At 39.0% G+C, this 20,662-nt stretch overlaps 2 protein-coding genes and 1 pseudogene across 5 annotated transcripts; 1 reads left to right on the top strand and 2 right to left on the bottom strand.

Annotated features, from left to right (window-relative positions):
• Nucleotides 1-499: 499 nt before the first annotated feature.
• On the bottom strand, nt 500-19,768 carry LOC149036567 (uncharacterized). Of its 4 annotated transcripts, XM_089189296.1 has the most exons (3): nt 19,721-19,768; nt 2,002-6,225; nt 500-1,565 (listed from the first exon to the last, which is right to left on the bottom strand). In XM_089189296.1, exons 2-3 carry the CDS (start codon nt 6,188-6,190, stop codon nt 1,543-1,545), a joined length of 4,212 nt encoding a protein of 1,403 aa, XP_089045422.1. In that variant the 5' UTR covers nt 6,191-6,225; nt 19,721-19,768; the 3' UTR covers nt 500-1,542. The 4 variants fall into 4 exon arrangements, with proteins under 4 accessions (XP_089045422.1, XP_089045421.1, XP_089045423.1 ...); XM_089189295.1 differs by lacking the exon at nt 19,721-19,768 and having other exon boundaries at nt 2,002-6,950; XM_089189297.1 differs by lacking the exon at nt 19,721-19,768 and having other exon boundaries at nt 2,012-6,950.
• On the top strand, nt 8,472-14,004 carry LOC149036569 (uncharacterized; annotated as a pseudogene).
• LOC149036568 (uncharacterized) lies at nt 14,664-16,056 on the bottom strand. Its single transcript, XM_089189922.1, has 4 exons — nt 15,778-16,056; nt 15,611-15,696; nt 15,087-15,348; nt 14,664-14,675 (listed from the first exon to the last, which is right to left on the bottom strand). The coding sequence occupies exons 1-4, from the start codon at nt 15,955-15,957 to the stop codon at nt 14,664-14,666; spliced, it is 540 nt and encodes a 179-aa protein (XP_089046048.1). The 5' UTR covers nt 15,958-16,056.
• Nucleotides 19,769-20,662: the final 894 nt, after the last annotated feature.

Below are 20,662 nucleotides of genomic sequence, written 5' to 3'. Positions count from 1 at the left end.
GTAAAACCTCAAAGAAAGTTAAACAAAATGTTGCTTTATTTGCAAAAAGCTGGTAAAATTAGTGACTCTACGTACAAAATGTTAGACAGTAGTGACGGCTTATGTCCACGTTTTTATGGCTTACCTAAAATTCATAAACTGGGAATTCCTTTGAGACCCATTTTTTCTTTTGTTAATTCTCCGACTTATGCAATTTCTGGTTATCTTGCGAGAATTTTGTCGCCTGTTGTTGGGAATACTGATTACACTGTCAAAAATTCCTGCGAATTTGCGGATTTCATAAAAGATAAAACTCTTAACGCTTGTGAAGAATTAGTATCTTTCGACGTTGTTTCGCTATTCACTAAAATCCAAATGGGCAAATGGCTATACAAAAACTTTTCTCCATAACTGCCAAAAACCAGTTACAAATAGTAACGCTCTTGATGAAAGGGAACCAGCGACTGGTTTTGCTGTTATTCCTTACATACAGGGTGTTAAGAATTAACTTATTCTACAACAGATGATCTCTTTATTCCAAGACATGATTACTACCATATTTCAGAGATCTAACTCATAGCCAATTGGCAGAGATTTTTCTGCATTTAAGAGTCGACAAGCTTCGCGCAGGGTGTATAGCACAAGAGGAAAGTGACCAGTTAAAAATTGAAGTATTGACATGCCCGCATGACACTCCCGCCATCTGCAAGCGATTTTAAACTTCTGTCTCCAAAGATCAGTTCTGGCCAGGATATACTTTAATGTTTTTTTGGCGATGTGACTTTGAATGTGACATTTCCACATCAGCGTGTTCTTGAGCTTTTGTAAAGCCGGAAGTCATCCTTCTCTACTGGAGCAGATAACTTCAGACACGTATTTCTCCAGAAGTTCGTCAGGTATACTCTTTCCCCTCTTTTAGTCGTATTTTTAAGCTCTGTACGATTTTTTTAAATGTGAAGTGCTTCGGACCTATTTTTAGGATGCGCAACGCTTCTCCTTTTGCGAATCCTATCTTAACGCCACTTAAAAAGTGTTTACGTGCCGGCACGACTCCTGCTAGGCGTTGAGTAAGTATAAACGAATCTCTCCGCAGTTATCCGTATATTGACAAAAACAGAGGCGTGGTTGACAAGGATCCCTTCAGATGCTACATCAAATTATTCTTGAAATATGGAAGGTATTCTTAATAACTAAACCTTACAAAAGGCTTGAAAACACAAAAATTAAACCAGATTTTAGTGGTTTGTTTAATACTTAAACTACTGTCTTAACTTTACTGAATTCGTTTTACTCAAAAGCCTTACGTAAGTCAACATTGTTTCGTGTCTAATATAATTTTTGCGTGAAAAACAAAAAATTGTTGAGTACATAATCATTACTGCCTCCTGAGAATATTAGAAAAGAAAGCAGTAAAAATTGGAATAAATCTCCCCTAACCTGGGATAGCTCTTTTTTTTTTTAAAGTCGATGAAATACTGGAAGAGTATTTTCTCTACTTATTTCTATTTAATTTATCCATCTAAAAGTCTTTTAACTCTGTTCCCTTCAAGTACTTGTCATTGTTTACTCTATCGGGGTCTTTTTTCCTGCAAGAAAAAATTTGAAATAACCCAATTTATTATTACCTCAATTAATATTTTGGATATAAAGCAAACACAATTACACCAAGCACGATATATAAAAATAATTGGCTATTACTTGTGTCTCATTGGTAGAGAGGCATCTGTGAGATTCTATATTTTACACCAGAGAGCGGAGATAATAACTCTTGAAAAAGGAAAAAAAAGGGTGCGTAAATATATATATATATATATAACTGCTATATATATATATATATATATATATATTTATATTTATGTACACATATATATGTGTGTACATAAATATAAATATAAATATGTATATATATATATATATATGTATATATAGATAGATATTAAACTAGCCTTGGTGTTCAAGGTAACAACGACCAGTAAGTCATAACCATCCTCACATCTAATTTAACTTTAATTTATGAAATACCTGTTCTCACCGAGTCTTGCCGCTGCTTGTCAAACTCGAGTCTCACATCATCTCCAATCAGCGTAAACGAAGCCCACTCAGAGATTTTGTTCAAGGGGTTTTTTCTCATCCACTTCATGGCCTGATGAAGGGATTCACTGGCACTTCCACCTTCAATGAGGTGTTCGTAGAACCGACTCATCAGCTGCTCTGTTGCTGAGTCTGGAATGGCCCACAGCGCAACCAACACCGAGCGAGCACCGGATCCTAAAAACGCACGGGCAATTCCTATAACTCCCTCGGCTCTTATCTCTCCACTTCCACTGTGACAGCAGCTAAGTACCACCAGTTTAGCTCTGACTTTCACTCGTGAGACATCCGCCACCGTCAACATGTAATCTTCCTTCGGTGGGATAGCAGTTTGACTGTTGGGACAGGGATTGGGGGAGAGTGCAATTTCCCCTCTTTCTGCGTTACCATGGGCAGCAAAATGTATCAAGCTCACTGAACTTATCCGCTCAAGTACCGCCTGCTTCGTTGCTTTCTCTTCAACTAGAGGCGGAACACCCACCAGTCGTCCGACCATCTCCGCTTCCTTTCTTGCACCTGGCAATGATTGCAGCCAATTAACCTTGGGATTGCCTATTACCAAGGCACCAGTGTTGCTGTGATAGTCCTCTGGACTATCTTGAATGTTCTTGAGTGTTGTCAACGAAGGAATGATACGGATCTTATGAGTCTGTGACAAGTATTCGGCCCCCTCCTTTTCACTCAGGGCAGCAAAGGGAACTTTGTACAACCTGCGGTCAGGAACAATAATGACTTCAGGCTCATCAAGCAAATCATAAACGGGGACAATGAACATTTTGTAACACAAGTATAGACTTGAAATCACTTTCTCGTCCTCATCCTCGTCCTCATCCTCGTCCTCGTCCTCCTCCATGAGTCGCAATCTTGCTGAGCTCTTTTGCGCGGGGGAGAGAGGTTGCAATTTAATCGTATTTAAAGACCGATCTTCACAATCTTTAGTGGGCAAAATACCAAGACTCCGGAAATTATAATCCAAAAATTGACTCAAAGACAAATCTTTGGGTAACCCAGCCTGAACTAGATTCTCTTCTTGTGATACTCTTCTATAGTGAAGGACTCCACTTGTTTTCAAGATCCACAAATGCAGACGATTCTGAAAATAAGAAATGTACAGACAAGTACAGTTTGTTTTCTTTCTTAAAATGTCCTCAATGCCAAACCAAGATTGTCGATTAGCAGAGATGTGCGTTTCAACCGAGTACTTCTCTGCCATTAAGTCTGATAGGCCTCTAGCTCGACCCAACTCCTCAACATAAAGAGCATCCCGAGCATTTTCGGTGTCACAAAGCAAAGTACAAAGCAGCTTGTAGGGGAATGTTCCAGTGTTCTCCAGAAATGATGTTTTGAACTGATCATTGGCGCCCAAGAAATATCTCAGCTCCTCATACTTTTCAATGCACAGGTGAAGACACGACAGGGAGTCTTTGATTTTATCTTGATATAAATACAAAACGGCGTAGCCTCGGAGGATTTCAAACTCGTTTCTTCCATCTCCAATATCTCTGGATATGAATAAAGCTTTCTCCAAGCATACTTCCGAAGCTTCAAAATCACCAACAGTTCTAAACAAAATTCCAAGGTTTCTAAGATCTGCTGCTTCCCCTTCCTTATCACCAATACTAGTTTGGATGGCAAGCGCTTTTTGGAGATACTCTTTAGCCTTGTCGTATTGGCCAAGCGACGTAAACACAGTACCTAGGTTTCCATAACATGATGCTTCCCCTCGTCTGTCGCCAATTTCAGTTCTGATGACAAGCGCTTTTTGGAGATACTCTTCAGCCTTGTCGTATTGGCCAAGCGACTTAAACACAGTACCTAGGTTTCCGTAGTCAGTTGCCTCCCCTTCTCTGTAGCCAATTTCAGTTCTGATGACAAGCGCTTTTTGGAGATACTTTTCAGCCTTGTCGTATTGGCCAAGCGACGTTAACACAGTACCTAGGTTTCCATAACATGATGCTTCCCCTCCTCTGTCGCCAATTTCAGTTCTGATGACAAGCGCTTTTTGGAGATACTCTTCAGCCTTGTCGTATTGGCCAAGCGACTTAAACACAGTACCTAGGTTTCCATAACATGATGCTTCCCCTTCTCTGTCGCCAATTTCAGTTCTGATGACAAGCGCTTTTTGGAGGTACTCTTCAGCCTTGTCGTATTGGCCAAGCGACGTAAACACAGTACCTAGGTTTCCATAACATGATGCTTCCCCTTCTCTGTCGCCAATTTCAGTTGTGATGACAAGCGCTTTTTGGAGATACTCTTCAGCCTTGTCGTATTGGCCAAGCGACCTAAACACAGTACCTAGGTTTCCATAACATGATGCTTCCCCTCCTCTGTCGCCAATTTCAGTTGTGATGACAAGCGCTTTTTGGAGATACTCTTCAGCCTTGTCGTATTGGCCAAGCGACCTAAACACAGTACCTAGGTTTCCATAACATGATGCTTCGCCTTGTCTGTGGCCAATTTCAGTTGTGATGACAAGCGCTTTTTGGAGATACTCTTCAGCCTTGTCGTAATGGCCAAGCGACTTAAACACAGTACCTAGGTTTCCATAACATAATGCTTCCCCTCCTCTGTCGCCAATTTCAGTTCTGATGACAAGCGCTTTTCGGAGATACTCTTCAGCCTTGTCGTATTGGCCAAGCGACTTAAACACAGTACCCAGGTTTCCGTAGTCAGATGCCTCCCCTTCTCTGTCGCCAATTTCAGTTGTGATGACAAGCGCTTTTTGGAGATACTCTTCAGCCTTGTAGTATTGGCCAAGCGACCTAAACACAGTACCTAGGTTTCCATAACATGATGCTTCGCCTTGTCTGTGGCCAATTTCAGTTGTGATGACAAGCGCTTTTTGGAGATACTCTTCAGCCTTGTCGTATTGGCCAAGCGACGTAAACACAGTACCTAGGTTTCCGTAGTCACTTGCCTCCCCTTCTCTGTCGCCAATTTCAGTTGTGATGACAAGCGCTTTTTGGAGATACTCTTCAGCCTTGTCGTATTGGCCAACCGACGTAAACACAGTACCTAGGTTTCCATAACATGATGCTTCCCCTCCTCTGTCGCCAATTTCAGTTCTGATGACAAGCGCTTTTTGGAGATACTCTTCAGCCTTGTCGTATTGGCCAAGCGACCTAAACACAGTACCTAGGTTTTCATAACATGATGCTTCCCCTTCTCTGTCGCCAATTTCAGTTGTGATGACAAGCGCTTTTTGGAGATACTCTTCAGCCTTATCGTATTGGCCAAGCGACCTAAACACAGTACCTAGGTTTCCATAACATGATGCTTCCCCTTCTCTGTCGCCAATTTCAGTTGTGATGACAAGCGCTTTTTGGAGATACTCTTCAGCCTTGTCGTATTGGCCAAGCGACCTAAACACAGTACCTAGGTTTCCGTAGTCAGTTGCCTCCCCTTCTCTGTCGCCAATTTCAGTTGTGATGACAAGCGCTTTTTGGAGATACTCTTCAGCCTTGTCGTATTGGCCAAGCGACCTAAACACAGTACCTAGCTTTCCATAGTCAGTTGCCTCCCCTTCTCTGTCGCCAATTTCAGTTGTGATGACAAGCGCTTTTTGGAGATACTCTTCAGCCTTGTCGTATTGGCCAAGCGACTTAAACACTGTACCTAGGTTTCCGTAGTCAGTTGCCTCCCCTTCTCTGTCGGCAATTTCAGTTCTGATTACAAGCGCTGTTTGGAGATACTCTTCAGCCTTGTCGTATTGGCCAAGCGACGTAAACACAGTACCTAGCTTTCCATAACATGATGCTTCCCCTCGTCTGTCGCCAATTTTGGTTGTTATGGCAAGGGCCCTCTCAAAATATTCCTTTGCTTTTAGGCTTTCGCCAAGTTTATAAAGCATAATTCCATACCCTCTGTATAAGTCAAACAGTTTCCTTCCGTATCTTTCCGCACTTATGTAGTCAGAGATATGACGATAAGCGCTGAAAAGAATGATATAGATGTCGCTGTAAAATTGTAGCAGTGCTGAATCAAATTGGTCTTTGCTGTTTTGATCGGTGCCATTTAGCAAAATCAAACATTCGCTGCATATCTCAATGGCTTTCTGAATGCGATCTGAGTTGAGCAAGAACAGGGAAACAAATAAGGCGAGGCTCATGAAAGGTGTCATGGCTTCTGCTGTTAGGTTTCCATTGCAATCCTCAACTGTTATCAGGGAAACATTATTTTTAGTAACACAATACTAAATGGTCGATAATCTTGATTAATAACGAGTCACTTCAAACAGGAACACACATGGTAAGTTACAAAAACGGGCTGGGTCGATTACACCCGGAAACTATTTGTAACAAGCTGAAAGTGTTAGAATTCACAATATCCACTTAAAAACAAAAAACAAAACAAAAAAGTGAGGAAGTCGGTTGGTCACCTTTCATTTTCCTCAAGTTGGGATTGTTGCAGAACATTACATGACTTTAAAGTCATTGGACAAAGATAAAAAAAACTGACAGACTTTATCTTAACTTTTGCAATGAGAACTTTCCACATGCATAGTTTCTATAAACAACGGGGTAAGTTTTTGAAGAAACTTTGGTGGGGTATTAAAAAACTATTTGGCTTTACCAACTGAGTTGACAATGTAAATTGGCCATGATAATGAATTTCAGCCGTCGTTTACTTCCGTTTGAAAAATGTCATTAACCAAGTTCACTGTGCATTTGTCATGGAAGAAGCAAGTCCCATACATGAAATTTCAATTCCAATATTGGAACTGACAGTCAGTGTTATCTGCGTAAGGCTCTCCAGAATTATTGGAGAAGAATTGGAAATGACAGCAGACCAAGTTTACTACTGAACTGACTCAGCTTCCGTGTTGAAGTACATCAACTTTGTTAACTCGCAGGTAAGCGAACCGTACAAACTAGACTTAACTCACTGGGTCTCTGTCGTAAATAGTAGCGGAGCTCGCAGAGCGTAGCCCCAAAATTATGCAAAATAATAGTAAATTTGGATGTACGACCATTCGACCGTACAATGTGCTTCTTTTAACATGCGTGGTCAGCTGTACCGCGGGCACGCCAACGCCACGGCTTTGTCCAGTAGTTCAGTGGTCAGTGCACTGGGCTGCGAGTTGGGCGACCCGGATTCTAGTCCTGGCCGGGGCAAGGCGTTGTGCCCTTGAGACGTGCGGGGGAAAAAAATCACGAGCTCCGCTTTTAGGCTTGGCTAAATCTATATATTATACTTTGACCTAGGTTTTTTGGTTCCTTCATCTCGTCACGTGATGTAAAAGAAACATTTTGCCCTTAGGTTGAATCATGTTCCTACCGATTTCTGTCTTTCATCTTTTTGTGAGTGAACGTTAAAAGCCAAAAATCTATTATGTACATCCTCGATGTTGGAGCAGTCTGAAGATTAGTGAAAAGTCTTACCAACTTCAAAGAGAACTTAAAGATTATCCGCAAATGGGCTTATAGGAATGACAATGGAATTAATTGTAGTTTTAAAACAATTACAATTGGAATATAATGAATCAATGTTAAGAAAGCTCATACAGGTTATAAACAAATAGATACCAAATGATAATCGCATAAAAAAAATAATAAATTACTAAGAGTTTTGGTTTTAATATTCAATTTTTTCTACCTTTGTTCACATTTCACTCACGTGATAGACAGTTGTGCCTGGCTTAAACTACATTCATATTTGAAAATCAAAAAGTTTCATTGTTACTAAGAATTTGTCACAGGATTTGTGATCGAACTAGAACTTCTGGTCTTTCTAATCGTATGAGGAAACTTAAAAAATGTCTCTTTCCAGTGTCTCAACTTTCTTAATACAGATAATTAGGAAACCGGAAACAGAAAGAAATGGGAAAAGAGAGCCCCTTCTTAATTGATAATGAAGCTCATTGATTCAATCAATGAAGAAGATTGAAGAATAAGAGGCTTGGTTATATCATGTATTGTGAGGTAAGGAAGCTACCTTTTCTCAAAGGAAACAAACTGCTGCCATGTGTCATAGCCTGACTCGCTGATTTATTTTTGAGGCATTATTCGCTTTGATTAAAAACAAACAAAAAGGACAAGAATAAAATGCAAATTCAGCTAATGAAAAATCTATGGAAATCAAAAGAAATCAGAGAGGAATAGTCTACAATATAAGTTCTAGTTTCCCCATTCTTAGTTTATTGATTTTGTTAAACCGGCTGTCAAAACGTATTCTCAATGCAGACCATTAGGATCACTCTATTTTATTTCTTATTCATGAATAATACAAGAATGATTAATGAGAAAATTGCTCTAGTTTTCTCGAGAACTATTCGACAGCTTAAATAATGTACCGTCCAAAATGTTTGTACTGGAAATTCCCTCGCTCGATTTTATTGAAACACGGTTCGTTTGGTTCATTACCGAGATGATCACAGTTGTAAGTTATTGACATTCGGGAATATGGCAACATTTGCAAAGATTGTTCATTTTAAAAGCAATGAGTGCATTTATCAGACGAATGTCCCTGAAAACAAATATAGTAAATATAATTGTCCACATGATGCCCTACCGTCGATTGCATTTACCTTTCCAAGGTAATGTCACTAGACTTCTGGATAAAAAGAAAAGCCTGCAAGATTTGGCCGAATTACCCTTAATCTACCCCCTTACAGTTGTGTTGGTGTTAATGCCTTTTTAGTCACCGGAAATTCATTGTAAAGGACAATAAAATTTCTATTAGTTCAGCCAATTCCTTGAGCGCGCAGATCGTCAAGTGATGTTCATTATGTTATTTCATAATTTTTCTTCCTGTGACAACTCTTTCTCCATAATATTCAGTTATTAGCATGTCGTCAATATGAGCGTTCACTTATCTCACGGACGGGCGGAGATTGTATGCTTGGCTTGTGAGGGTCATAACTTTTTAGGGACTGGCCAAGGGGGGAACTGGTAAGTCTACTGTGGTAAGGGAAGTCATCAACAATTTTCGAGCGGCTGGAAAAAGGTTTCTGTGGTATGTTCCAGTGGTATAGCATGCACGATCCTGGTGCCGCTTCTATCGTGCATTCCTATTATGGATCAGGAATTGCAGACCTATCACGGGGACAGCTGTCTGCTTGGTTGATTGGGACGCTCGATTAATGCGAGGTGTCACTGTGGGGATGGGAATAACAGCGATGGCAAAGTAAGCTTAAAACGGCAGAAATCGCCAGAAACTAATATGGACACACAAGATGTGTGTACTTTTATTGATTTTACGTGTTAAATGTTGATTTCTCGAAATATTTCTCGTGATAAATCGACCATAATTCGCTCCCCATTCTATTCTTAATAACGTGTTCAACGCTCATAACTTAACACATAAGTCACACAATCCGTGACGCTATCATGAATTAATCGTTTGCTTTTTCTCGAGACGTGAACTTGGACCACCTCTGCTGACACTGATCAGTAAAGGACATTCTGCATTATGAATATATCTTTATATGGGATTGATTTTAGTTTTTGATCACGTGATTGTTGAAACCATCAGTTTCTCAAATTAAACAATGCCTAACAATATCTTAACTACTGAGGTTGAAATATATTGTATAAAACCTTAACGGTTTGAAGAAAGAACTTTAACGGTGGAAATATAAAGCATCCGTTCAACGGTAAGATACGCTTATACTATGAATGCAATAACAGTGAATTTAAGAAAGTTTCACTCCTCTGAGAAAATTAAACCACGTTTCTTAGTGAGCGCGCAGCCTCACAACTTATCTTCCTGTGCGAGACTCTGGGGCTTAAACGGAAAAAAAAAAGAAACAGATTACGGCTTTAGAAAAATATGTACCGCAGAACCCGCCGTTAGTATCCAAAGGTTTAAGTGAAGGGAATTTCGACAATGAAACGCTTGTGTACAAGTAGAAATATGGCATTTCGAATCTAGTGCGATCTCTGAATCGTTCGTTCAACCCTCCTAAACAGATTCAAGTTGATAGCTGATGTAGAGTCATAGCCACTGGAAAACCACCTGATCAAGCACCAGAGATTTCCTTCAGCGAGGGACAGTCCACAACATAAATAAAGGTCTGATTTTAGTTTTATGATCATCAATTTCTCAAATTGAACGATACTCAATAACATTAGTTAATGAGGATAAATTAAACGGTATAAAGCTACAGAGATTTGAGAAGACCGCTGGATAACGAATTTATTTCACTGTGGTGGCGATTCAATGGCGCCATCAACCGCTTAAATGAAGGGCTAACGCTCGAAACGAGACATAACTACATATTGCAAAAACCAAAGCTCGAAAAAGCAGCTACTGGGCTTTGCCATGAGAGCCTTACCTCGCTCTCTACAGTTACTAAATGACTAAGGCTGATAAAAACCGAGTGAATAGGAAAGATTTTCAATCGCACTTACCAAGATGTTGACAATGTGGCTGATGCTTTCAAAATGAAACAACAAAAATAATGAATTACACTCCGCACTTTTCTCAACCTTCCGAACTTTCGCTGTCACGGCGTTTCAGGTATCTAGATCACGTGTGTTTTCGGTTATTCCCCTCCCGCTCTAGGCTACTCGAAATAAAATTGCATATTTTTTGTGCGTTCGCATGCCCGTCTATCGCTTCCCATTAACGTTGAAAATGGTCAGTGGTCATATGATAAAATGCTTATTGACCGAATTTAGTGGGGCCAGTGGAGAAAATATCTGGCTCTGGGTGATGAAGCTTGAGCATCGCTGCGCTCTGTCCATAGGTCATGACCCCGAGCCAAATAATTTTCCTTTCGGCCATACCACTCAGTTAATAAGACAGTATTTCGGTTTTGTACGTCCAACTTTTATCACACACGATGTAATTGAACGTGGAACAGATCGATCCTAAGTTTCTTTTTTAACGCTAAGCTATCTTTGCGTGATAATGGACTCATTGCCTTCATGAACTTTTCATTTTCTAGCGGGTGTGATTTGCATGATCGAAGCTAAAAATACTAAAAAAACTTAGTGACTGTATTTTGGTTTGGCACGTCACACTTTTCTAACTAATGATGGATTTGAGCATCCAAAAATGACACATACTTTGTTTATTCGAAACTGAACGCCAGGCTTCAGTGTTCGTCCCTTTTAGTTCGTTAGGATTTGCATCACGAGATCGATAAGATTGAGCGTAAAACTAAAGCTTCTGTCTTTAAACAGTAAGCCGCCCGCCCCGCCGATGGCCAGAAATCCGTGACAGCATGGCCGCCACGCACGCGCATCGATGTCGAACTCGGTCTTAGGTTACAAACGAGTCCCAAAATCCCTACAAGGAAAACAGTGCGCTTTCAGCTAACCTTCTTTTAATAATTGCTCCTGTGTTACAACCGCCAGAGGAGACAACTTCTTCCAGATCGCAAAATAAAGTGGATTATATGTACAACCTTTCGCTGCGTGCTCTGTGTGCATTTGCATGTGTTAAACCGGTTCCCGAAGCAATTTTTGTTGGACGTAGAAATCCTCGCACTCCGCCATACATTTTCTTAATAACTGTCCGAAGGTAGCATAAATTGTCGAAAATCAACCCACTTCACGGGTACACAGGAATGTTCTTCCAGATCGAACTGATTTGTTCACATGCTAAACTTCATTTATAGTGCAAAAATAGGAGCCATTGAAGCCACTAAATCGGTTCCAAACTTGGTGGAAAAACGGCCCAAATACTGCTAAATAGTTCTCAATGTGACGCCATTTTTAAAACCCAAGAAAAATTTCGGGAAAACGCCATGTTTTTAGTCGACCGTCAACCGTAGTTTCTAGCCATTCGTCCTCCATCTTGAATCCCAAAATGCTTTACTTGACCTATGTAACCGTGCCTTTAATAAATTGTGCAATGGCGTTACACAATCTCCGAAAATTTGCAAGTAAAATGGCGACGAATTTAGTCAATGTTGCTCGCGTTTTAAGGATGCAATCAAATTCACTCAACCGGAATTAAGATATGAGGCGAGGGAAAAAGAGAAAAGAGTGCTTTTTACTTTGGAAATTCCTTATCCTCTTTTTAGAGAATGGCATAAAACTGTTCAAGAACGAAACGTTCTGTCGCGTGACACTTCCGGTCAAGATTTGTCAAGCGGATGTGAAGAGATAGAGGCAAATTCTCCTTCTACAAGCGCAGCAGAAAACTCACCCACGGCAAAAAGGTTCAGCTACATAGATTTGGTGGGAAAGTGCACATTCGGGCAATGCTTTGCCTTTAGCGATGATGAAAATATACGAGACGGAATCGATGAAGCTTTGTTAAATATTGCTTATAAAATTTCATTAGATTACAAAAAAACTAAGGGCAGGGCAAGAAAAGAGTTGGATAATCGAGTCCGAAAGTTTCATGTTATGGAGGGTCAAACAAAACCTGTACATGAACTCTATCAAGAAATTGAAAACATACAAAATGAACTACAAGATTGGAAAAAGGCCTATGAAGATTTAGAGTTGGAGAAGGAAAGAATCTATGAGGAAATGGTGCTGGCAGTGAACCAAAAGGAAAATGAAACCCAAACCCAGAAAACAAACAAAGAGCTTGAAGATTATATTGCATCATTGGAAAATTCTGTGGGAGTTTGTTCATACCAGGGAAAACCTCTTTCAACTGTGAAAAATAAGTTCAGGACCTTGAAAACTTTTATTTCACGAGCTGAAGCTGCTCTCTGGTTCTGCTCTTCCTTTGGTGTTGAACTAGTTGGGTTAACTGTCAAAGAATCAGACAGTGATGTGGTTCACAACATAACAAGTAAACCCAACTGTCAAGATTTACCCACTCAAGCAGGAGAAAGAAAGTATAGTACCTTGTCCACACATGAAAAAGAGAATGTTGAAAAAATCCTTTTCTTACTGGACAAATTTTGCGTGGGGATTCATTTTACCACGAAATTTCCATGATCACTGATAGTCTACCAAGGTCCTACTTGGTCAAACAATGCCGTGATCAACTGAACAAAATGTGCAAAATTGAACCTCTAAATGCTAAGTTTGAAGGGGCCAAAGTAACTTCTGCTGAAACAGTGTTTAAAATACATATCTCTGATTTCCTGAAGCAAAACAGTGACTTTGACCCCATCACTGATAAAATCAAAATCAAAATCAAAATCAATGGTGATGGTGCCAGAATGACAAGAAATTCAAATTTTGTTTTACTTTCATTTTCCATTCTGCAAACAGAGGAGTCCGTAATGTCTGCAAAAGGAAACAGAACTCTTGGCATAGTCAATGGAACCGAGAGTTACCACACAATAAAAGAGTCATTCCAGAGTTTATTCAATGAGGTAAATGACTTGACTGCAAAAGGTAAAATGAATGTGGATGGCCAAGAGATTCAAACTGAATTATATCTTGGTGGTGATTATAAATTTATTTTACTGATGCTTGGACTGAAGGGGGCAACATCTAATTATGCTTGTGCCTGGTGTAAAACACACAAAAATGATCGCTGGAGAATCAACAATGACTATACAAGTTATAACACTCCCCCCTTAGCAAGAACACTGAAAGAAATGTTTGAAATGTCTAAAAAATCCAGAGATAATTACTGTTGTGATAAACAACCTATACTAAATATACCACTGGATCGTATAGTGGTAGACGAGCTGCACTTAATGCTGAGAATCACAGATATTTTGATTGGAAATCTAGTGCAGAGTGCCTTGACTGGGATAAAGATGATGACTTAGAACATAAAAAGGGGGCAGCAACAGGATTACACCTAAAAAGCCTTATTAGGGTAATCAAATCTTGTGGTGTTTCTTTTGATGTGTGGGAACAAAGAAATGCAGATGGGAAAGGCAGCGGGAAACATGACTGGACAAGTCTCCTTGGAAAAGACAAAAAGATCCTTTTAGCTGACCTTCCCAGTAAGCTACATAGCATTCTCCACCCAGAAACAGCATCAACTGTGGTTGCAGTCGGGACAGAGTTTGCAGAAATTTACAAAGTTGTCAATGACTGGAACCCTGAGAAAGACCCCACATAATTTTTCATGAAAGCCAAAGAGTGGATTTCTCTTTTTGTCAGTCTAAATGGCAAAAGAGAAGGGTATGAGAAAGCCAGAGTTACCCAATACATGCACATTATGGTTGCACACATTCCCAAGTTCTTTGAGCTCCACCACTCAGTCAAAATATTTACAGGGCAAGGAGTTGAAAAGAACAATGATGTAGCACGTGCAATAATTCTGAGAAAGTACAACAAGTGGGATTCTGCAGGAGATGTTCTGCGACAAGAGCAACGTCAGTGGGAGCTTAAAGAACACGAGCGGGAAGTACGCAATTACATGAAGCGCAAGGAGAGCTACTGGGATGTTGAAATTAAAGAAAACCGAAAAAAGGCACGAGTAAATTTAAGTCAAGATCCTCTCCAGCAATCTATTGAAGCTCAAAATGAACATCCCCTCCCTGAGTCCACTACCACTGACACTAGCTGTTCTCATATGACAGTGAAACAATTGAAAGAAGAATTAAAGAAGAGAAATGCGAGAGGATTCAGCAACAAAACCAAGGCTGAACTAATTAAACAACTGGAGGAAATTTGTCAATGAGAAAATATGGAATATTTAGTATTCTGGGAGCATGAAATGGCTTTAGTTACTCTAAGGGGGGACTCCCTTACACATTCAAAATTATATAAACAAACTCACATGAAAAGCTACATGACAAGCAAAGAGTGCAGTGAAAACACATCAACTCAACAAAATTATAATTAACTTTGTAAATAAAAGCAATTTCAAGCAAATTCATACTGTGGATTAAGCCTAGGGTTATTAGATAGGGGCCATGTATATTTTGTACATTCAACTCACTTGTTGGTCATATTCTTATCAGCTTTTGCATTCAGGTGGAACCCCTTACAGTCCCTAAAGCCATTACAGTTAATTTCAATTTCACTTTCTGTTTATAATATCTATGATTGAATAGTTACAGGTTGGCGACTGAAATCAATTGATAGTCTCTCAATTAACATTCTCTGATCTTCTTGAATTTTCCCATTTATAATAGAATATGTTTTTGGTGATTTTGCTAAAAACAATCTAATTTTAAATGGATATTTAACCCTTACCCCATCCCCATTACAATCAATAACCCTATCCCAGTTTTCTGGTAAATCGCATTTTTTAAAATCATCCTTATCTAACAAAGTATACCCCTTCTCCCTTCCCTCCCTTCCTTTACCATAAAACAAAAACCGAAAACAATCATGATCAAAGTCCAAAATAGCATTAGACCTTGATTTACTTCTTAATTTAAAGAGGACTGATAACCTCAGGTTATCAACGTTTCGAGTTAGCCTCTCTTTATCAAAAATTGGCTTGTCATAAGTTCTGTAAGAAAAATAATGAAAATGGAAACATTGTAAGAGGGGTTGTCTATGAACAAGTAATACTCAAAGCAATGCAAAGGCAGAAGAAAAAGAAAAGCAGCAATCACTGCGTGTATTATTGATGAAAAAAAATTATCTAAGTATAAACCTTTCTATGAATGAACTTATACGAGTGCATCTCTCTTGTTAATTCCTTATTTCAGCATGTTCAATTGTAATGGTAATTTAAGTACAGTTTGAAAAAATGATACAACAATAAATACCTAATAAGATCGGTAGTCAAGTTATCTTCAACTTCCCAACTATTATGAAACGCGCTGTATCCCTTCCATTTCACCAAATATTGAACCTGAAGATTTTAATTATAAAACTTTAGCATGTAAGAAAATTAATGACATATATCGTAGACCAGGGCAAATTGTGAACTCACCGTTCCATGTGATGTCCTCCTCGAGATTAACCTTTCCACGGCAAAATAATCAGAAGAAACATTAGCTTTCCTTTTTCTACTTTTTTTTTCATCCCAAAGAAGGTCCGCAGAAGAAACATTGTGTAATTGAAGAAATAAACCGCGGCTATTCTTGCTCGAATCCCTTACGCCGCTCGCCATAATTTGCTGTATGTAATCTGATGCAAGAACGCATGCGTAGTAGGAATTTTTTTCGATACACGAGCCCCCGTTTCAAACCGCTGACTGTCACAGATTTCTGGCCATAGTATCTGTGCGTAAAAACTGACCCATTGTACACGTGAACTTTTCATTTTCTTGAGGGTGTGATTTGCATGATCGAAGACAAAAATAGCAACTGAGATAATTGATAAAAAAAAAAAAAAAATGAAAACGGACGGAGTGGATCCGTAATTTGCTTGAACATAATCACATCACTGGTCTTACCTTTGAAGGTGTTAATCCAATGACTGAAATATGGCAACAAGTAAATGAGGAGGTGGCTTGACTTTCAGTAATAATCAATAATTATACTTAATTGTCCTTCATATTTCTTTTGAGAAAGGAAGAGAGGTGGGGGAAATGGACTGGACTACAGTTACGTTGTAGGATCCGCGCATCCGGAAGGGACTTTCCTGAAAACTCCCAATGGCAATAGTGCTTTTCAACCTTTTTGTTTCCTCTTTTCCTCAGACAATCGCAAGAAACTTGCAACTAGAGGGCACCAACACCCAGCGATCATTTGAGTGATAAAAATTATATATGGCTTAGGTTCTTGCATGTCTTTAAAAAATAACAAACAATTGCCAGCTTGACAAGCTTGCTTCCCGTTTAATTTAGTATTGATGTCAACATTACCTGATTTCTCGAAATGCGGAGAAATTTCGTTTTCCGGGTGATGGCTTTTACGGCTAACGGTTAAAAGTTTGGCCATTTTACGCGTAACGGTTAACATCATTCCATGAGTTGTTACCAGAAATGTTTCACAACTCGTTCCATAAATTTTTACCAGAAAAGTGTTTAACTGCTAATTTTTTGGCCGTTTTACGCCTCACGGTTAATCTTATTAATTATTATTATTATCAACACTGTTACTGCCAATTTGTGATTAGGAAAAATGAAAACTGTGATTAAAAGTATTTAACAAAATTTCTGAGAATAGGAACTGATCAATTATCAAATACGATCGAGAAAAAGATCAAAATGGTATGTTTTTTTTTTCCTGAAGTGATTCATTATGTACGAGACGTGAACTAGTGATTCTCATATCACGAAGTGTTAGTACAAATTATAAATATATCTCTAACCTTGCAGAAGATAGTGAGAGTTAAACTCCCCAGTTTTCATGCGACTTTCGAAAATTCAAAACGGAATTCGAATACTAATGGCGAATTAATGAGAGGGGGATCTGGGGGCGAATCAACATTTACTCCGAAGATTTAAGTGTTCCATCTCAAACGAATGAATTTCGGTTTCGTACGTCACACTTTATAACCACTGATGGATTGAACATATGTATAAAATAACTTATTTCATTCTTTTTTCACAGAAACGTCAGGCTTCTGTGTCCATCCATTTCGAAAATTAAAATTTAATTACAAGATCGATACCAATAGAACCAAAGCTTCTTTCTTTAAACGGTAAGCTTGCTGTGAGCGATAATCAACTTTTCATGAACTGATATGGAAAACCGATCAGCAGTTTACCCTGCAGTGAATCTATTTCTGTTTTGCACGTCACTACTTCAAATCGACCATATTTGGTTCCCCATACAATCCTACAGGACGTGTTCATTTCTTGTGAGTGACTACCGAGTCACACAACGCGTGACGCTTTCATGAATTAATCGTTTGCTTTTTCTTTAAATGTGAGCTTGGGCCGCCTCTGCTGACATCAGTAAAGGACATTCTGCATTATAAATATGTCTTGATATAGGATTGATTTTAGTTTTTGATCGCGTGATTGTGAAAACCATCAGTTTCTCGAACTAAACGATACTGAACAATCTTGTTAGGTTGAAATACATTGTATAAGGTGACCTTAACGGTTTTAAGAAAGCCATTTAACGGTAGAGATATGAAGCATCCGATCAACGGAAAAGTACGCCTATACTATGTATGCAGTAACATTGAATTTAAGAAAGAAAAGTCTTTCTATCAAGAGATTAAAACATTTCTCTTCATGAGCGCGCAGCGTCATGACTTATCTTCTTACTCGAGACTGGCGCTTAAACAGAGAAAAAAAACGGATTACGGCGTTTAGAAAAATATGTACTGTAGAATTCGCCGCTAGACAAAAAAAAACAAACAAACAAAAGAAAGATTTGTGCTCGTATGCCCGTCTATCGCGTCCTATTTAGGTCGAAATTTTCAACAGTTAGTGGTCATATGATAAAATGTTTATTGACTGAGTTTTGTTGGGCCGGACGGGAAAATATTAGGTTCTCGGTCACGAAGCAAGGACCTCGCTACGCTCCTACCTCTCAATCAATAAGTACACAGTATTTTGGGTTTGTATGTCACACTTTTATCCATAATGATGTAATTGAACATGAAAAATGAGAAGTGTTATTCTATTTTTCATGGGGAACGACAAACTTAAGTGTTAATTCTTTTAAAGCTTTCATTTACATCACAAGATTGATCATAGTACAACCTAAGTTTCTTTCTTTAAACGGTAACCTATCTTTGCGTGACAATCGACTTATTGTCTTCGTGAACTTTTAATTTTCTAGCGGGTGTGATTTGCATGATCGAAGCCAGAATTGCTAAAAAAAAACCGAGTGACTGTATTTCGGTTGAGCTCGTCACACTTTTCTGACTAATGACGGATTTTAGGTCCAAAAATGAAACATCTTCCTCTTTTTATAACATGTTCAACTCTCGTAACTTAGCACCGAGTCACACAACGCGTGATGCTTTCATGAATTAATCGTTTGCGTTTCCTCGAGATGTGAGCTTGGTCCGCCACTGCTGACATCGGTGAAAGACATTCTGCATTATAACTATGCCTTAATATAGGATTGAATTTAGTTTTTGATCACGTGATTGTGGAAACTATCAGTTTCTCAAACTAAACAATGCTGAACAATCTTAGTTATAATAAGGTTGAAATATATTGTATGAAACCATTACGGTTTGAAGAAAGCAATTTTATGGTGAGGATATGAAGCATCCGTTCAACGCAAAAGTACGTTTATACTCTGTATGCAATAACAGTGAATTTAAGAAAGTTTTAGTTTCTCTGAGAAAATTAAAACTTAAAATCTCTCTTCGTGAGTGCGCAGCGTCATGACTTATCTTCTTATGCGAGACTGGCGCTTAAACAGACAGAAAAAAGAAAGGGATTACGGCGTTTAGAAACATATGTACCGTAGAACCCGCCGCCAGTATCTAAAAACTTAAGCGAATAGTATCTCGACCATGAAACATTTGTGTACAAGTAGAAAACTGAGATTCAATTGAAGTCTACCGCAATCTTGGAATCGATCGTTAAACCCTCCTAAAAAGTGTCAAGTTAATAGCTAGTGGAGATCGTAGCCACCGGAAAACCACGTAATGAAGCACTACGGATTTCCTATATCAACGTGGGACAGTCCAGTTTTATGATCATCAATTTCTCAAATTGTACAATACTCAATAACCTTATTTTAGTTAATGAGGATAAATCATACAATATAAAGCCACAGAGAGGTGGAAAAAAGTTGCCGTAAAACCAATTTATTTCGCCGTGGTGACGATTCAATCGCGCCATCAACCGCTTTAACGAAGGACTAACACTCGAAACGTGAAGTATCGCAAACATAAAGATCAAAAAAGTAGGTACTGGGCTTTGCCATAAGTGCCTTACCTCGAGCTCTACAGTTACTAAATAACTAAAGCTGATAAAAACCGAGTGACTAGGAAAGATTTTCTATCGCACTTACCAAGATGTTGACAGTGTGGCTGATGCTTTCAAAATGAAACAACAAAAATAACGAATTACTTTTCCCAACCTTCCTAACTTCCGCTGTCACAGTATTTTAGGTATCCAGATCACGTGTGTTTAGGTTATTCCCTCCCCCCCCCCCCCCCCTCTGGGCTTATCGAAATAAAGGGAAAAGTTTTAAATTGCATACTTCTTGTGTGTCCGTATGCCCGTCTATCGCGTTCCATTTAGGTTGAAATTTTTAACAGTTAGTGGTCATATGATAAAATGCTCATTGACCGAATTTGGTGGGGCCAGTGAAGAAAATATTAAGCTCAGGGTCATGAAGAAAGGACCTCGCTGCGCCCCTACCACTCCATCAATATGTACACAGTATTTTGGTTTCGTACGTCACACTTTTATCGCTCATGATGTAATTGAACATGAAAAATGAAAAATGTTATTCTTTTTCAACAGGAAATGTCAGGTTTCAGTGTTTACCCCTTTGAAAGGTTTGATTTTCATCACAAGATCGACCACAGTACAACCTAAGTCTATTTTTTTTTAACGCTAAGCTATCTTTGCGTGATAATGGACTCATTGTCTTCGTGAACTTTTCATTTTCTAGCAGGGATTTGCATGATCAAAGCCAAAACTACTAAAAAAGCCAAGTGACTGTAATTCGGTTTTGCACGTCACACTTTTGTAACTAGTGATGGTTCTTAAATAATTGAGATAGTTCGCACGCTCTCATAGGTCAACTGGTTAGTTTAGATGAGAGTATGTAAACACAGCTTGTTGGGACGTCACACTTTTAATATTTACCGGCGCAATTTGAAAACATTTCAAACTCACAGTTTTCCCAATACTCGCAAAGTAATTTCAAGTATAAGTGATAAATATCGGAATTGGAGAAAAATGTGCTAAGTTTTGATCTGGGGTTTGGCTTCCGTCCCCCCTC

This window comes from Pocillopora damicornis, chromosome 12 (assembly GCF_964200805.1).
Source record: "Pocillopora damicornis chromosome 12, jaPocDami1.2, whole genome shotgun sequence".
In the NCBI taxonomy this organism is placed as follows: domain Eukaryota; kingdom Metazoa; phylum Cnidaria; class Anthozoa; order Scleractinia; family Pocilloporidae; genus Pocillopora; species Pocillopora damicornis.
This window is presented reverse-complemented; position numbering and strand designations above follow the sequence as displayed.

Excerpts from the sequence above, each read along its gene's own strand:
- LOC149036567 (XM_089189298.1), bottom strand. The coding sequence starts at position 6,190 with ATGACACCTTTCATGAGCCTCGCCTTATTTGTTTCCCTGTTCTTGCTC. Across the intron at positions 1,566-2,021 it reads CTCGAGTTTGACAAGCAGCG|GAAAAAAGACCCCGATAGAG; the intron begins GCAAGACTCGGT and ends TTTTTCTTGCAG.
- LOC149036568 (XM_089189922.1), bottom strand. The coding sequence starts at position 15,957 with ATGGCGAGCGGCGTAAGGGATTCGAGCAAGAATAGCCGCGGTTTATTT. Across the intron at positions 15,697-15,777 it reads GGAGGACATCACATGGAACG|GTTCAATATTTGGTGAAATG; the intron begins GTGAGTTCACAA and ends TAAAATCTTCAG. Across the intron at positions 15,349-15,610 it reads TTGACTACCGATCTTATTAG|AACTTATGACAAGCCAATTT; the intron begins GTATTTATTGTT and ends TTTTTCTTACAG.